This window comes from Amblyraja radiata, chromosome 33 (assembly GCF_010909765.2).
Source record: "Amblyraja radiata isolate CabotCenter1 chromosome 33, sAmbRad1.1.pri, whole genome shotgun sequence".
Lineage (NCBI taxonomy): Eukaryota > Metazoa > Chordata > Chondrichthyes > Rajiformes > Rajidae > Amblyraja > Amblyraja radiata.
In genome coordinates, this window is record NC_045988.1 from 27801014 (window position 1) to 27820453 (window position 19440).

Here is a 19440-nt window from a genome sequence, read left to right on the forward strand (position 1 = left end):
GGGAAACTCAGCGGGTGCAGCAGCATCTATGGAGCGAAGGAAATAGGCGACGTTTCGGGCCGAAACCCTTCTTCTCCGGAGTCAGCAGGCAGGAGCAGCAAATGGCCAGGAAGCGAACTACATATCCCCCTTCACTGCCAGAGGGTTGGAGTTGGCAATATTGTTAACATTGTACAGGTTATTGATGCACCATGACCAGTGTTGGTTGGGCAAGGTTGTCCCCTTATTTAAGGAAGGAACTACTGGCATTTGAGGCAGTCCAGAAGTGGTTCACTCTGGTAGTTTCTGGGACTAGATGCGTATGCTATTGTGAGCAATTTAAGAATTAAATATATATTCTTTGGGGCTTAGAAAAATGAGGGGATATCTTGCAGAGGGCCACTAGGTGGGCAATGAGATGTTTCGTTCATTGGGTTTCTTAAACAAGGAGCCACAGGTATGTTAGGTAGTAGTTATTTAAAATTGAGGCCTGTAGGAACGACTCACAGAGTGGTGAATGTCTGGAATGCTCTGTTCCAAGGCGTTGTGGAGACCAGGTCAGCGGGCTATTTAAAGTGGATGTGGGTACCTTCTTGAAATATGAGGGAATTGAGGGTCAGGGGGAAATGGTGTAGAAGAGGAAACAAGGCCTGGGTCAGCTAAGCTGTGATAATATTGAATATCAGCTCAGGTTCGAGGGGCCAAGTGGCCTTGTCCTGCTCCTATATCCTTATGTTCTGGTACTCAACTTGAATTTCATGCTGCCAGAAACAGGAACAAGACTCATCAGCCCAACATGTTCATAAATCTAAGGTAAAAACATTTGGCCCATATCCCTCTCAACCTTTCCAATCTATATACCTGGCCTAATGTCTTTTAATTGTTGTTATAATATCTGCCTCAACTACTACCTTGGGCAGTATGTTCCAGAGGCCCACCACCCTCCGTGTAAAATGGTTGCCCCACAGGTTCCTATTAATCTTTCCCCCTCACCTTAAACCTATCATCCACTTGATTCCACTACGCTGGGAAAATACTCTGCATTTATCCCATCTATTCCCCAAATGATTTTATACACCTCTGCAAGACCGCCCCTCAGCTTCCTGCGCTGCAAGGAATAAAGTCACAGTGCCCAACCTCTCCCTATAACTCAGGCCCTCGAGTCCTGGCAACATCCTCGTAAACGTGGACATTTGCTGCTTGACATATAGAACAAATGATCAGGAGGCAGAGGCAGCAGTCCCAGGAGAAGATCCCAGCAGTCCCAGTAGCACCCTGCAGGAGAAGATCCCAGCAATCATGGAGACACAGACAAACACCACTCAAGCTCCCTGTAGCCCTGTAAACTGCAACATGATGTCCCTACTCCTGTACTCAAAACCCTGACCACAAAGGCAAATGTGCTTAACACCTTCACCACTCTGTCTACCTGTGTTGCCACATCATGGAACTATGTACGTGCATCTCTGTTCTGCTACTGTCTCCTGGGCCCTACCATGTGTAGGTCCTGCACTGGTTGTCTTGCCAAAATGCAGCACTTTCCTTCAGGTATTTCTAGGCCAATTGATCAAAGTCCCGTAGTAATCTTAGATAACGTTCTTCACTGTCCACTATATCAGCAATTTGAGTGTCATCCAAAAAACCTACTAGCCACACCAAATACATCCAAATTGTTAATATATTTGACGAGGAACAGTGAACCCAGCACCATTTCCTGTGACACACCATTCATTACAAGCATCCGGTCTGAAAAACAAGTTGTTAGAGAGTCGCCCGAAGCAAGAGGTGGGCAGCACTGGAGCAGTGATACCCGAAGCGTTTATTTCTACTTTAGTGCCAGCATAGTTCACAACACATGAGGATTATGTGTGTCATGTATTCGTGTGAATGAAGCGTGTTGGCGGGCGGGCAGTGTGTAAAGCAAGCAAGATGGATAACAATACCATGGGACAAACTGGAGTCATACACAAACAATAAAGAATAGGACTCGAGAATAGAAAACTCACCACAAACCAAAGCTTCGGGGGTCACCATGTGCATGAACGTATCGAATGGAGCCCTCCACTGAAATGGTTTTAAAACCATTATGTCTATCTCTGCTGATAAATCAGACTCAGTCAGCTTGAATCCAGCTTTGTTTCACCCGTAACCCCTAACGCTATAATAGCCCATGGCATTCCCGAGTGCTCCAAGGACCATGGCAGCCTCGTACCTCTCCATTGTACTGGCTTCCTGAAGCCTGAGAAAGAAGCGGCCGTCCCTCCACTGGGTCGAGTCCCCACACCAGGCTCTCCTGTAGTGTTGAAGCGTGTGGGAAAGAACTGCAGATGCTGGTTTAAACCCACGAGGAGAGAGAAAAAGCCGGAGTAACTCAGCGGGACAAGGACGAGAAAAGGACAAGAAGGGTCTCGACGCAAAACATCACCTATTCCTTCTCTCCAGAGCTGCTGCCTGGTCCGGCCCGCTGAGTTACTCCATCTTATGTTGTCTATCTGCGACTTGGTACTCTGCAGATTATTAAACAAAAACAAAGTTTCAACTTACCCACAGGGAATCGTCGTACATAAATAAAGGCTGTAAATTGGGTTGAAGAATGACATTGTAACGGATAATACTCGTCAAACTCACCCTAACGTATGAGGGAGAAACATTTGGTTCAATTTGAACTTTACACTAAGAGCAGGAAGTTTTTATTACATTTTACCTCTGATTCCGATCGCAACTTAAAACGGCTTCATATTGCAAGCGTGAAACATGGAAGCCACACTATGAGTGCTGGAGTACTTTCTAATAATCGTAACGATGAACAATTTAGGGATATCAAAGCCCAATTACGAACCCTGCAGGGCAATAGACCATCACCAACACTAATTGGAAGATCAGTATCAGTATATCTTTATTGTCATTTTCCTGAGTACTCACATACCCAGAGGAAACAAAAAAACGTTGCTCAACCAGTGTCCATTCAGTGTGCAGTACAAATAACAACAAATAACTAGAAATAAAAAACATATATCATGAACAAATTAAATTAAACACTCTACTCTCTACTAAACATCAACAGGCGTTCCGATCGACAGCTGCTGCAGTGTGTCCAGGTTGATGGTTGGTGCGCGATACTTTGGCAGGGGGCTAAGTACGTTTATCAGTCTTATAGCCTGCGGGAAGAAGCTGAGGAGCATCCTGCTGGTTTTGCAGCTAATGCTCCTGTACCTCTTCCCAGATGGCAGGATGGAGAATATGTGATGCGATGGGTGGTAGGGGTCTTTGATGATGGAGATGGCTCTGTTGATACATCTCTTCCTGTATATGTCCAGCAAGAAAGGGAGTGGAGCACCAATAATCCTGCTGGCGGTATTCACAATCCTGTCAAGTTGGTGCCGTTCGTACGCCTTGCAGCTCCCGAACCAGGAAGTGATGCCGTTGGTTAATGTGCTCTCGATTGTCCCCCTATAAAAAGTTCGTAGATGTGTAGTGGGGAGACCTGCTTTACGTAGTCTTCGGAGAGGGTGTAGTCGCTGCTGGGCTCTCTTGACCAGTGCTGTGGTGTTGGTTGTGGACATCAGGTCATCTGACAGTGGAGTCCTAGGAACTTCACGCTGCTGACCCTTTCCACATCAGCTCCATCGATGTGCAGAGGTGTATGGTGTTGTTTTCCCGCCCTCCTGAAGTCAACCACCATCTCCTTAGTTTTTCCCACGTTGAGAATGAGGTTGTGGGATTTGCACCATCCTGTGAGCAGCTCCATTTCCATCCTGTACGCCGACTCATCATTGTCACTGATGAGACCCACCACTGTTGTGTCATCAGCGAACTTGTTGATGAAGTTGTTATTGAGTCTAGCAGTAGCAAAGATGTAATATATCTTTGACAAACTTTCTGGAAACGTCATCCAAACTTGGCGACGTGTTTTGCTAAACCTCGTCCAAGATTAAAGGATGAAATAGATATATCACAAACTCTTTAGCAAGCTTAGCTTTCTCATTAGGTTTAAGCCTGGTCTTGTCTAACCAGATGGCGAATTGCACTGGGCTCTTGCTAAATCTTCCGATCCGGTCAATCCTCGCAACCAGATATTCTTCAAAAGATTCCACTCTATGAACGCTAATGCTGCCTGCCTGCTGAGTTAGAGTTCCCACGGTAGACTCACGAGACACTAAGGTAAACGCACGGGCCACTACGTTCTTAAAACAAGTTTAAATATTTCAATTTTTAACATCAGCAGTGCATTTTACTCGTGGAAAAGTTTATTTAAACATGTTTGAATTTTTCCAAGAGTTACCAAGTTTCACGGGTACCTGCCGTTAGCGCCACGAGTCGCTAAGTTGCGTCCACGAGTTCCGACGTTACAGCTATGATAATCGTACGTTATTACCACGAGTTAAATTTGTTTTAAACTCGGGGTACCTCGTGGTTCAACTCGCACCGTGAGACAGAGGTAGCTAAATAAAGTTAATAAGTATAACCATCTTGTATTTTTTCTTATATTAGAATAATTCTTTAAATACATGTTATGTGGACTGGCTTTAATAGTTTTATTACAAATCAATTTTTGAGAAGTAATGCTATAGATTGTTGTGTCTGATCCCTGGTTGTCGCTGTTGTTCCCTCAGCAACTTGAGGAGCCCTGTGGCCCAGTGCAGCTCCAGTCTTCTCTTGTGTGAAAGTGGCCTGGAGGAGAATGAGAGACACGGGTTAAAAAATAATGTTTAAATACAATTCATCCGACACCTCTTACATGTGCCATTAAAGTGAGCCAGGCTCTCAGTGTCCAGGGCAGAGACAGGAGAGGGGCAGGAGAGGGGAGAAAGGGGCTGGATATAGAGGTGAAAGGGACTGGATAGAGGAGAGAGGGGCAGGTAGTACTCTATTGGGTAGCCAGTGTGTCAGGTGTGAGTGGTTTAGTTGGGTTACATGTTAGACCAAGAAATCCAAAAAGTCACAGATACTGGTAATTTGAAATAAAAAACACAAAGTGATGGAAATAGGTCAGGCTGTGCTGAGAGAAGCAGAATTGATGCTTTAGTCTCATGACTTTTCAGTTGATGAGGAGACATAGTTCAAGAAAGGAGACAAATGGAATGCAGAAGACAACAGGCCTCTCATCTGTCATTGGGAAATGATGGAGTCCATTATGTTGAAGGTAATAGAAGGGCCTTACGAAAATTATAGAACATAGAACAATGCACAGCACAGAAACAGGCCCTTTGGCCCACAATGTCCACGCCAAACATGATGCCAAACTGATCTCCTCTGCCTGCAGGTGATCCATGTCATTCCATTCCCAGCATATCTTTGTGTCTATCTGAAAGCCCATTTAAAGCCATTATTGTATCTGCCTCCATCACCACCCCTGGCCGCGTGTTCAAGCCCCCACCATCCTCTGTAAAATAACTTGCCCCAGACTTGCCCCTTTAAGTTTTACCCCTCTCTCCATAAAGCTATCCCCTCTAGTCTTTGACATTTCTACCTGGGAAAAGTGATTCTGACTGTCTACCTTTTCACGAGACATTCAACCAGAGGCAACATAGTTTTACAAAAGGGGAATGATGTTTGAAGAATTTATTGAAGCGGTTTGGAAGCATAACGAACACGGTGGACAAAGGGGAATGAATGAGTAGATGTCACTAAAAAGCCCTAGGCACAAAATAGGCTCACATGGGGAATGGGGACATGAACGTGGATGGGGGATTGATCAGCATACACAAAACAGCTGAGTTCAATGTCTTGTTTTCAGATTGGCAATCAGTAACTAGTTGAGTGCCATAGGAATCAATTCTAGGATCACAGTATCTATATTAATGACCTGTTTGAAGGGACCTAGTGTAATGTAGCCAGGTTTGCTGTTACAAAGGTGATGGGTTTTCTCAAGTTGTGAGGAGAATCTAAAAAGCCTACAAAAGGATATTGGTGGGCAGACAGGTACAAGTAATTGTGAATGGTACTGATCTATTTACCTTTATTGTCAGGAGTATAAATGTAGGGACATTTTGATGAATCTTTATAGGGAGCTTATACCTATGTGTACCTACGCTGAGATTAAACCTAGTGTACTGTGTATGGTGTTGGTCTACACATTTAAATAATTATACACACATTGTGGGCAACACAAGGATAGATTTATTATTGAATCAAAGGGGTTGATATACAGTGGCTTGCAAAAGTATTCATACCCCTTGAACTTTTCCACATTTTGTCACGTTACAACCACAAACGTAAATGTATTTTATTGGGATTTTATGTGATAGACCAACACAAAATGGTGCATAATTGTGAAGTGGAAGGAAAATGATACATGGTTTTCAAATTTTTTTACAAATAAAAAACTGAAAAGTGTGGCGTGCAAAAGTATTCAGCCCCCCTGAGTCAATACTTTGTAGAACCACCTTTCGCTGCAATTACAGCTGCAAGTCTTTTGGGGTATGTCTCTACCAGCTTTGCACATCTAGAGACTGACATTTTTGCCCATACTTCTTTGCAAAATAGCTCAAGCTCAGTCAGATTGGATGGAGAGCGTCTGTGAACAGCAATTTTCAAGTCTTGCCAGAGATTCTCAATTGGATTTAGGTCTGGACTTTGACTGGGCCATTAACCATATAACCATATAACAATTACAGCACGGAAACAGGCCATCTCGGCCCCTAAACTTCTGTCCCTTAATTCTGAAGTCATGTCCTCTTGTTTGAATCTTCCCTATTCTCAAAGGGAAAAGCTGATCCACATCAACTCTGTCTATCCCTCTCATCATTTTAAAGACCTCTATCAAGTCCCCCCCTTAACCTTCTGCGCTCCAGAGAATAAAGACCTAACTTATTCAACCTTTCTCTGTAACTTAGTTGTTGAAACCCAGGCAACATTCTAGTAAATCTCCTCTGTGCTCTCTCTATTTTGTGACATCCTTCCTATAATTGGGCGACCAAAATTGTACAACATACTCCAGATTTGGTCTCACCAATGCCTTGTACAATTTTAACATTACATCCCAGCTTCTATACTCAATGCTCTGATTTATAAAGGCTAGCATACCAAAAGCTTTCTTTACCACCCTATCTATATGAGATTCCACCTTCAAGGAACTATGCACGGTTATTCCCAGATCCCTCTGTTCAACTGTATTCTTCAGTTCCCTACCATTTACCATGTACGTCCTATTTTGATTTGTCCTGCCAAGGTGTAGCACCTCACATTTATCAGCATTAAACTCCATCTGCCATCTTTCAGCCCATTCTTCCAAATTCTAACACATGAATATGCTTTGATCTAAACCATTCCATTGTAGCTCTGGCTGTATGTTTAGGGTCGTTGTCCTGCTGGAAGGTGAACCTCCGCCCCAGTCTCAAGTCTTTTGCAGACTCTAACAGGTTTTCTTCCAAGATTGCCCTGTATTTGGCTCCATCCATCTTCCCATCAACTCTGACCAGCTTCCCTGTCCCTGCTGAAGAAAAGCATCCCCACAGTATGATGCTGCCACCACCATGTTTCACAGTGGGGATGGTGTGTTCAGGGTGATGTGCAGTGTTAGTTTTCCACCACACATAGCGTTTTGCATTTAGGCCAAAAACTTCAATTTTGGTCTCATCTGACCAGAGCACCTTCCTCCACATGTTTGCTGTGTCCCCCACATGGCTTGTGGCAAACTGCAAACGGGACTTCTTATGGCTTTTTTTTCAACTATGGCTTTCTTCTTGCCACTCTTCCATAAAGGCCCGATTTGTGGAGTGCACGACTAATAGTTGTCCTGTGGACAGATTCTCCCACCTGAGCTGTGGATCTCTGCAGCTCCTCCAGAGTTACCATGTCAGTTTAGGTGGACGGCCATGTCTTGGTAGGTTTGCAGTTGTGCCATACTCTTTCCATTTTCGGATGATGGATTGAACAGTGCTCCGTGAGATGTTCAAAACTTGGGATATTTTTTTATAACCTAACCCTGGTTTAAACTTCTCCACAACTTTATCCCTGACCTGTCTGCTGTGTTCCTTGGGCTTCATGATGCTGCTTGTTCACTAATGTTCTCTAACAAACCTCTGAGGCCTTCACAGAACAGCTGTATTTATACTGAGATTAGATTACACACAAGTGGACTCTATTTACTAATTAGGTGACTTCTGAAGGCAATTGGTTGCACTGGATTTTATTTAGGAGTATCAGAGTAAAGGGGGCTGAATACTTTTGCACGCCACACTTTTCAGTTTTTTATTTGTAGAAAAATTTGAAAACCATGTATAATTTTCCTTCCACTTCACAATTATGCACCACTTTGTGTTGGTCTATCACATAAAATCCCAATAAAATACATTTACGTTTGTGGTTGTAACGTGACAAAATGTGGAAAAGTTCAAGGGGTATGAATACTTTTGCAAGCCACTGTATGAAGCAAGGTTGTCCCTGTAGTCATTGGAAAACAGAGGAATGAGCGATGATCTTCAAAGGATTGATGTGGTTACCTAAAACTGTAGGCATAGTTCCACAGATTATGGTTTCACCATGGTTGACAGAGATGAGGAGGAATTTATTCTCTGATGGAATTTTTAGTTAAGCTTAGTTTCGAAATACAACATGGAAAGAAACCCTTCAGCCCACCGATTCTGCACCGATCAGTGATCGCCCGTACACTAGCACTATCCTACACACTAGGGGGCAATTTACAGAAGCCAGTTAAACTACAGACCTGCACATCTTAGGAATGTGGGAGGAAACCAGAGCACCCAGAGAAAACCCACGTGGTCACGGAGAGAATGTGGAAACTCCGTACAGAGAGCACCCGCAGATGTGATCCAACCCGGGTGTCTGGCACTGTAAGGCAGCAACTTTATCGCTGAGGCACTGTCCCACCAGAGAACTGTGGAACAGGAGTTGAAGATATTCAAAGCAGAAAGTGGCCAACATTTAAAGCACAGGGGATAAGGGGGAAGAGTCAGGAGTGGATCAGTCATGAACTAGTTAGTTGAGTGTTTTGTTTTTAGTAGTTCTAGCCTTTTTTATGTGGGGGGGGGGGGAGGGGGGAGGGGGGAGGGGAGGGGAGGGGGGAAACTACTTTTCAGGGTCCCTACTTGGTCGGAGAGACAGCTTTTCTCTGGGCTGCACCGTCGACCCGTGGCCTACCAGCGGGCCTGGAGCGGCGTTTCCTGAGGGGACCACCCAGAACCTCGGCTTCGGCGGCGGCACAGCGCTGGAGCACTATTGCGGAGCTGAAGACCGCCGCGCTGGAGCTCCGATGAGCTGAAGACCGCCGAGAAAAACATCGCGGAGCTGCGGGTCTGTGGAGCAGCCAGCTGCGGGTGGCGGCGCTAAACTTAAACATCGTGGAGCCTGGGATCTCTCGCCGAAATCGCCAGTTGTGGAGCTCCGCGGCTTCCAGTACGAAGCGGCTGTTCCAGGTGGCCCAAGCTGCTGTGAGGATTCTCCCGACGCTGGAGCTCCATCACCCGGCGAGAACGGCCTGGAACATCGGGCTTCCGTAGAGGCGACAGCAAAGGCCTCAATAGGCCCGACTATGGGTGAACTGGGGATGGGGACTGGACTTTGTGCCTCCCCCCAATCATTGTGGAGGGATGTTTATTGTTAAATCTCTTTAATGTTATGTCTAATCTTTATCTGTGTGCTGCATGGCAAGACAAATTTCACTACACCATTTGGTGTACGTGACAATAAATGTCCTTTGTCCCTACTTTTTTAAATTGCCAAGTTTAGAAGAGTTCAGATGACTGCATTGAAGGAAAAAAAGGGGTTGGAAGTTTCAATGGATTAGATAATATAGATGGGAATTTTAAAGCAGAAGCATTGAAGGGGGATAACAAAGATCAGCCTGAATAGATAAATTTGATTTGATTTGATTTGATTTGTTCCGAACAAGTAAAGACATAAATAAGAATAAATAACAACAACAAAATCGAAATAGTCAAACAATTGGACATTCCAGGCAATATTTGCAAAGCAATGAAAAACATAAAGCAAAATTTAAATGTCCAACACTTTTTCTTTAAAAGCTCGAAAAGGAGTGAGAAGAAGAATAATTTATTTAATCTCACCCCTTCTCCCTAAACCCTTCTTCCATATTTAATAATTAATTAATAATAATAATACCCCAGACAATTTTTAGAGATGCATACAGACATATATATACATACAACTGATATACACATACAAGTAATATGTATGAAGTAACCAAAAAACATAAATAAATAATAAATAAAATAATAAATAAACATTAACCCCTGTTTGTCAACCATCCCCTTCATCCCTGTACCTTGTGAAAAAAAGTTTTTTGTATGTCATTTTGAACTGGTTAACTCCACATTCAAACTGTTCCACAATCCTACTCCACAGACCGAAATACAAAAAGTTTTTCTGGTTGTGCGGACTCTTTGTACCTTAAAATTAAATATTCTTCTTAAATTATAACCCCCCACTCGCTCATTGAATAATTTTTGTATATTTCCAGGTAAGTTTTTATTTTTGGCCCTAAACATTATCTGTGCTGTTTTAAATGGGACAGACATGCAATTATCATCTAATCATAACAGCAGCATGAATGAGGGATGTAGCAGTTGTTGAGCTGAGGCAGAATCATAGACAATGTTATGGAGGTTGAAGTGTCTTCAGTCATGTGGTTCAACGGTTATCAATGGGTCAGATATGACACCAACATTGCAAATATGATGATTTTCTTTCAGACATTGACCAGGGTGTGTGTAATGTTGCTGGTGTATGGGTGATGTGTGTAACAAACTGAGGGCATTTGTGGGTGGTGGATGAGAATCTCCTATTTAGGAGAATTTCAGATGAAAGGTTTCTATCCAAACTGTACAATGGAGAGAGTGGAGCTGGACAGGGTGCAGAGAAGTTTTACAAGGAGTTTGACAGGACTTGAGGACCTGAGCCTTTGAAAGAGGTTAGGCAGGCTAGGATTTTGTTCCAGAGCATAGGAGGCTAAGGGATGATCTTATAAAGATGTATAAAATTATGTGGGGAATAGATAGAATTAATGTACAGAGTTGTTTTCTCAGGGTAGGGGAATCGAAAACCAGAGGGCGTAGATTTAAAGTGAAAGGAGGAAGATTTGGGGATTCAGGAATAATTTTGGGGAAGATTCAGAGACAGTTTCTTCCCAGCTGTTATCAGACAACTGAACCATCCTACCACAACCAGAGAGCAGTGCTGAACTACTATTTATCTCATTGGTGACCCTCGGACTATCTTTGATTGTACTTTACTGGCTTTACCTGGCACTAAACGTTATTCCCTTATCATGTATCTATACACTGTAAATGGTTTGTTTGTCTTTCCGCTGACTGGTTAGTGTACACAAAAGCTTTTCACTGTTCCTAGTGGCATGTGACAATAAACTAAACTGAACTGATTTATTTGGATCCTGAGGTCAACTTTTCCTGCACAGGTGGATATATGGAACAAGCTGTCCAAGACGGCAATTGAGGCAATAGCAGCATTCTGAAGACACTTGGACATGTGCATGAATAGGAAAGGCTTCATGGGGAAATGGGATTAACGTAGATGGGGCATTTTGGTCTGCATGGACGAGTTTAGCTGAAGGGCCAGTTTCATACTGCATAACTATGAATGTTTCCCCCTCCAATGTTCAAAAGGGCTGTATGTACAGGCACTAAAAATAACCAAGAAGACTGGCAGAACGCTGTCTTTATGTTGGGAGACTTGGAATACAAGGTTGTAGTAATGGTGCTGCATCTCCACAAAGAGCGGTTTACAGGCACCAAGGGCACTGGCAGCTGTTCTGGCCTCTGCACCATTGGCAGCAAATACTAACCTTGGAGAGAGTGCAGTGTAGATTCACAACTGCTCCCTAAATGGCAAACGATAAATTAGATAGATAGATAGATACTTTATTAATCCCCTCAGGGAAATTCAGATTACTTGCAGCACACCAATAAAAGTAAGACACCACATTAAAAAAGAATTGAACATAAAACAAAAACATCCCCCTACAATGGTTCCCACTGTGAGGGAAGGCACAAATTCCAGTCCTCTTCCCCTTGTTCACCCATGGTCAGGTCTATTGAGGCCTCTGCAGTCGCCGCAATGGTGGCCCGATGTACGGGCCCTCTTGCCGGGTGATGGGGCTTCGGCGTCGGTAGAACACTCTTCAGTGGCTAGGAGCGTCTGGAACGGACGCTTGCTGCCAGAGACCGCGGCTCCCGAAGTGCACAGGCCTCACAGGTCGGTGCTACGACACTGGTATTCTCGGCGAGAGATCCCAGGCTCCGTGGTGTTCAGAGTCAGCGCCGCCGTGGCTGGAAGTTCCGCAACCACAGCTCCGCGATGTTGGGAATCGGCGGTCTCAGCACACCGGAGCCCACCGCTCAACGAGGCATCGCCCGCCCCACGATGGCAGCCCAGCGCTCCGCCGAAGCCGAAGTTCTGGCCGGTCCCGGCAGAAAACGCCGCTCCAGTCCCGGTGGTAGGCCGCGAGGAAGGGGCGAAGATAAGACCCGGAGAAAATCCGCATCTCCAACCAGTTAACCAGTTAGGGACTGAGAAAAATCATTTCCCCACACCCGCCCCCCCCCACCCCCACCCCCCACATAAAAAAGATTAGACCTCCAAACGAACTTTTAACATACTAAAAAATAAAAGGGATTCAAGTTTCTGGATCATTGGAACCTCCTTTGGGGAAGGTGTGACCTGTACAAAAAGGACGGGTTGCACTTGAACCCGAGGGGGACCAATATCCTGGCAGGGAGATTTGCAAAGGCTACTGGGAAGACTTTAAACTAGAACGGTTGGGGGGAGGGGCTCAAATAGAGAAAGCTAGTAGATAGTGTGTGAGGCAGGAGGCAGAGAAGGGAAGCACTCAGACCCAACATGTAGGGGCGAAAGAAGAAAAAGATAATAAACATAGAATAAGAGGTGGTCGGTTTCTTAAATGTGTGAGCAGAGAGACAGAGGGGTGTAAAATGAGGGTAGAAGCAATAGGTAGCAAGGTGAAAAGTAAAAGTGGCAGGCAGACAGGGCAAAAATCAAAAAGGGCCATTTTTCAACATAATTGTATAAGGGGTAAGAGTGTTGTAAAAACAAGCCTGAAGGCTTTATGTCTCAATGCAAGGAGCATTCGTAATAAGGTGGATGAGTTGAATGTGCAGATAGCTATTAATGACTATGATGTAGTTGGGATCACGGAGACATGGCTCCAGAGTGACCAAGGCTGGGAGCAGAACATCCAGGGATATTCAATATTCAGGAGGGATAGACAGAAAGGAAAAGGAGGTGGGGTGGCGTTGCTGGTTAGAGAGGAGATTAACGCAATAGAAAGGAAGGACATTAGCTTGGAGGATGTGGAATCGATATGGGTAGAGCTGCGAAACACTAAGGGGCAGAAAACGCTAGTGGGAGTTGTGTACAGGCCACCTAACAGTAGTAGTGGAGTTGGGGATGGCATCAAACAGGAAATTAGAAATGTGTGCAACAAAGGTAAAACAGTTATAATGGGTGAATTCAATCTACATATAGATTGGGTGAATCAAATTGGCAGGGGTGCTGAGGAAGAGGATTTCTGGGAATGTATGCGGGATAGCTTTCTAAACCAACATGTAGAGGAACCAACGAGAGAGCAGGCTATTCTAGACTGGGTATTGAGTAATGAGGAATGGTTAGTTAACAGTCTTGTTGTGCGTGGCCCCTTGGGCAAGAGTGACCTTAATATGGTTGAGTTCTTCATTAGGATGGAGAGTGACATAATTAATTCAGAAACAAGGGTTCTGAACTTAAAGAAAGGTAACTTTGAGGGTATGAGACGTGAATTGGCCAAGATAGACTGGCAATTGATTCTTAAAGGGTTGACGGTGGATATGCAATGGAAGGCATTTAAAGGCTGCATGGATGAACTACAACAATTGTTCATCCCAGTTTGGCAAAAGAATAAATCAGGGAAGGTAGTGCATCCATGGATAACAAGGGAAACAAGGATAGTATCAAAACAAAAGATGAAGCATACAAATTAGCCAGAAAAAGCAGCCTAACAGAGGACTGGGAGAAATTCACAGTCCAATGGAAGAGGAGGACAAAGGGCTTAATTAGGAAAGGGAAAATAGATTATGAAAGAAAACTGGCAGGGAACATAAAAACTGACTGCAAAAGTTTTTATAGATATGCGAAGGGAAAGAGATTAGTAAAAACAAATGTAGGTCCATTGCAGTCAGAAACAGGTGAATTGATCATGGGGAACAAGGACATGGCAGACCAATTGAATAACTACCAGGATTTCGTTGCTTCAGGTGTGATATAATTGGAGGGGCAAGAGGTGGAGGTGTTGCATTGCTTATCAGGGAAGATATCACAGCAGTGCTTTGGCAGGATAGATTAGAGGGCTCGTCTAGGGAGGCAATTTGGGTGGAACTGAGAAATGGGAAAGGGGTAGCAACACTTATAGGGGTGTATTATAGACCGCCAAATGGGGAGCGAGAATTGGAAGAGCAAATAACCATATAACCATATATCAATTACAGCACGGAAACAGGCCATCTCGACCCTTCCAGTCCGTGCCGAACACGTATTCTCCCCTAGTCCCATACACCTGCGTTCAGAACATAACCCTCCATTCCTTTCCCGTCCATATAACTATCCAATTTATTTTTAAATGATAAATAAAACGAACCTGCCTCCACCACCTTCACTGGAAGCTCATTCCACACAGCCACCACTCTCTGAGTAAAGAAGTTCCCCCTCATGTTACCCCTAAACTTCTGTCCCTTAATTCTCAAGTCATGTCAATATGTAAGGAGCTTGCAAATATTAGTAGTAAGCACAAGGTAGTGATTGTGGGAGATTTCAATTTTCCACACATAGACTGGGAAACACATTCTGTAAATGGGCTGGATGGGTTGGAGTTTGTAAAATGTGTGCAGGATAGTTTTTTGCAGCAATACATAGAAGTACCTACTAGAGAAGGGGCGGTGCTGGACCTCCTGTTAGGAAATTAGACGGGTCAGGTGGCAGAGGTATGCGTTGGGGAACAGTTCGGGACCAGTGATCACAATACCATTAGTTTCAATATAATTATGGAGAGGGTCAGAACTGGACCTAGGGTTGAGATTTTTGATTGGAGAAAGGCTAATTTTGAGGAGATGCGAAAGGATTTCAAAGGAGTAAATTGGGACAGTTTGTTTTATGGGAAAGATGTGGAAGAGAAATGGAGGACATTTAAAGGTGACATTTTAAGAGTACAGAATCTTTATGTCCCTGTTCGGTTGAAAGGAAATAGTAAAAATTGGAAAGAGCCATGGTTTTCAAGGGAAATTGGACACTTGGTTCGGAAAAAGAGAGAGATCTACAATAATTACAGGCAGCATGGAGTAAATTAGGTGCTTGAGGAGTATAAAGAATGTAAAAAGAATCTTAAGAAAGAAATTAGAAAAGCTAAAAGAAGATATGAGGTTGCTTTGGCAAGTAAGGTGAAAGTAAATCCAAAGGGTTTCTACAGCTATATTAATAGCAAAAGGTTAACGAGGGATAAAATTGGTCCATTAGAGAGTCAGAGTGGACAGCTATCTGCAGAGCCAAAAGAGATGGGGGAGATATTGAACAATTTATTTTCTTCGGTATTCACCAAGGAGAAGGATATTGAATTATGTGAGGTAAGGGAAACAAGTAGAGTAGCTATGGAAACTGAGATTCAAAGAAGAGGAAGTACTGATACTTTTGAGAAATATAAAAGTGGATAAGTCTCCAGGTCCTGACAGGATATTCCCTAGGACATTGAGGGAAGTTAGTGTAGAAATAGCAGGGGCTATGACAGAAATATTTCAAATGTCATTAGAAACGGGAATAGTGCCCGAGGATTGGCGTACTGCGCATGTTGTTCCATTGTTTAAAAAGGGGTCTAAGAGTAAACCTAGCAATTATAGACCTGTTAGTTTGACGTCAGTGGTGGGCAAATTAATGGAAAGGATACTTAGAGATAATATATATAAGCATCTGGAGGATCAGGAGGAGGAGCCATCTTGGTGAACGGCTGCTGGCCAGCAGCCGTCCGTCTTGAATTCGTTTTTTTTAATAGTTTTTAGTGAGTCCTGTTTTTTTGTTTGTAGGGGATATGGTCTTTTAATGTGGGGGGTAGGTGTTACTTTATTTATAGGTCCCTACCTGGTCGGTGTGGCAGCCTTTTTTCCGGGCTGCCCGTCGACCCGTCCTCGTGGCCTACCAGCGGGCTTGGAGCGCCGTTTCTTGGCGGGAACCACCCAGCACCTCGGCCTGGGTGGCGGCACAGCATTGGAGCGCTGGAGCGGAGCGGAGCGGGCGATGCCTTGCCTGGGTCGCCGCGCTGGAGCTCTGGCGAGCTGGACCGCCATGAGCAACATCTCCGGGCTGCGGGTTTGCGGAGCGGAGAGGCGGCGTGCGGAGAGACGGCGTGCGTAGAGGCGGCAAGGCGGCAGTGCGGAGAGCGGGCGCCGACTTTTTCATCTGGAGCCTGGGAGCTCCAAACCGGCGCGGCCTTGTCGGCTTCGGCAGCCGCGGGCTCCAACCAAGAAGCGGCCGTTCCAAGTGGCCCAGCCGCCGAAAGGACTCTCCCGACGCCGGGGCAAGACCACCCGGTGAGAACGGCCAGGGACATCGGGCCTCCGTAGAGGCAATTGCGGTGGCCTCAATAGGCCTGACTTTGGGGTGAACATGGGGTGGGGACTGGACATTGTGCCTTCCTCCACAGTGCTATCCACTGTGGGGGGATGATTTTTTTTGTCAAATTGTAGTCCTGTAGGTCTGTGTCCAAGATGGCTGCCGTGAAGAGAGAGTGGACGCTGGCGCGCTTTGGCTGCCGCTGCTCTCTTTTCACACTGTGTTTTTGATTTTCTGTTTTTGGATTGAATTCTGTTTTTAATTTGTGTCACTGTGATGTCTTTAATTACTTGTTTAATTCCGATTATATGTTTTTATTCCGATTACTATGTAAGGTGTCCTTGAGATGTATGAAAGGCGCCCATTAAATAAAATTTATTATTATTATTATTATCTGGATAAACAGGGACTGATTAGGAACAGTCAACATGGATTTGTGCCTGGAAGGTCATGTTTGACTAATCTTCTTGAATTTTTTGAAGAGGTTACTAGGGAAATTGACGAGGGTAAAGCAGTGGATGTTGTCTATATGGACTTCAGTAAGGCCTTTGACAAGGTTCCTCATGGAAGGTTGGTTAAGAAGGTTCAATTGTTGGGTATTAATGGTGGAGTAGCAAGATGGATTCAACAGTGGCTGAATGGGAGATGCCAGAGAGTAATGGTGGATGGTTGTTTGTCAGGTTGGAGGCCAGTGACTAGTGGGGTGCCACAGGGATCTGTGTTGGGTCCACTGTTGTTTGTCATGTACATCAATGATCTGGATGATGGTGTGGTAAATTGGATTAGTAAGTATGCAGATGATACTGAGATAGATGGGGTTGTAGATAATGAAGTAGATTTTCAAAGTCTACAGAGAGATTTATGCCAGTTGGAAGAGTGGGCTGAAAGATGGCAGATGTAGTTTAATGCTGATAAGTGTGAGGTGCTACATCTTGGCAGGACAAATCAAAATAGGACGTACATGGTAAATGGTAGGGAATTGAAGAATGCAGGTGAACAGAGGGATCTGGGAATAACTGTGCACAGTTCCCTGAAAGTGGAATCTCATGTAGATAGGGTGGTAAAGAAAGCTTTTGGTGTGCTGGCCTTTATAAATCAGAGCATTGAGTATAGAAGTTGGGATGTAATGTTAAAATTGTACAAGGCATTGGTGAGGCCACTTCTGGAGTATGGTGTACAATTTTGGTCGCCTAATTATAGGAAGGATGTCAACAAAATAGAGAGAGTACAGAGGAGATTTAGTAGAATGTTGCCTGGGTTTCAGCAACTAAGTTACAGAGAAAGGTTGAACAAGTTAGGGCTTTATTCTTTGGAGCGCAGAAGGTTAAGGGGGGACTTGATAGAGGTCTTTAAAATGATGAGAGGGATAGACGTGGATAAGCTTTTCCCACTGAGAGTAGGGAAGATTCAAACAAGGGGACATGACTTGAGAATTAAGGGACAGAAGTTTAGGGGTAACATGAGGGGGAACTTCTTTACTCAGAGAGTGGTGGCTGTGTGGAATGAGCTTCCAGTGAAGATGGTGGAGGCAGGTTCGTTTTTATCATTTAAAAATAAATTGGTTAGTTATATGGACGGGAAAGGAATGGAGGGTTATGGTCTGAGCATAGGTATATGGGACTAGGGGAGAATACGTGTTCGGCACGGACTAGAAGGGTCGAGATGGCCTGTTTCCGTGCTGAAATTGTTATATGGTTATATGGTTCTGTCTTCACTAAGGAAGACTTAAATAGTCTGCCGGAAATAGCAGGGGACCGGGGTCAAATGAGATGGAGGAACTGAGTGAAATCCAGGTTAGCCGGGAAGTGGTGTTAAGTAAATTGAATGGATTAAAGGTCGATAAATTCTCAGGGCCAGATATGCTGCATCCCAGAGTACCTAAGGAAGTAGCCCCAGAAATAGTGGATGCATTAGTGATAATTTTTCAAAACTCTTTAGATTTTGGAGTAGTTCCTGAGGATTGGAGGGTGCCTAACGTAAACCCACTTTTTAAAAAGGGAGGGAGAGAGAAAACGGGGAATTACAGACCAGTTAGTCTATCATCGGTAGTGGGGAAACTGCTAGTCAGTTATTAAAGATGGGATAGGAGCACATTTGGAAAGTGGTGAAATCATTGGACAAAGTCAGCATGCATTTATGAAAGGTAAATCATGTCTGACGAATCTTATAGAATTTTTCGAGGATGTAACTAGTAGAGTGGATCAGGGAGAACCAGTGGATGTTATATCTGCACTTGCAGAAGGCTTTCGACAAGGTCCCATATAAGAGATTAGTATACAAACTTAAAGCACACAGTATTGGGGGTTCAGTATTGATGTGAATAGAGAACTGGCTGGCAGACAGGAAGCAAAGAGTAGGAGCAAATGGGTCCTTTTCACAATGGCAGGCAGTGACTAGTGGGGTACCGCAAGGCTCAGCGCTGGGACCCCAGCTATTTACAATATATATTATTGATTTGGACGAGGGAATTAAATGCAACATCTCCAAGTTTGCGGATGACACGAAGCTGGGGGGCACTGTTAGCTGTGAGGAGGATGCTAGGAGGCTGCAAGATGACTTGGATAGGCTGGGTAAGTGGGCAAATGCATGCCAGATGCAGTATAATGTGGATAAATTAAGAGGAGCCATTGCAAAAAATAGGGTTGTACGCTTTAGAAATTAGAAGGTCACGAGGTGAGATAATTAAAGGCTTTATAGAGGAAATGATTGGGAAGAAAGAAGTAATTTTCACTAATTGTAGATTCCAAGCCTGACATTTAGTGCCAGATCGTTCAGCAGAGGAGTCAGGAAACATTTATACACACAGACTGGGTTCCAGTGGCATCAGGCCACCAACGTTTACTGGCCAAGGAAATTCAGGAGAAAGGTGCTCTGGTG

General features: G+C 44.3%; 1 protein-coding gene across 1 annotated transcript in view; it reads right to left on the reverse strand.

The window, feature by feature from the left end:
- Window positions 1-4495: 4495 nt before the first annotated feature.
- The window catches only part of panx3 (pannexin 3), a 46175-nt gene continuing 31230 nt past the window's right edge, over window positions 4496-19440 (reverse strand). Inside the window, exon 5 of the mRNA XM_033049690.1 lies at window positions 4496-4650. Within this exon, the coding sequence (XP_032905581.1) occupies window positions 4589-4650 (62 nt within the window). The 3' untranslated portion in view covers window positions 4496-4588. The remainder of the gene's footprint in view (window positions 4651-19440) is intronic.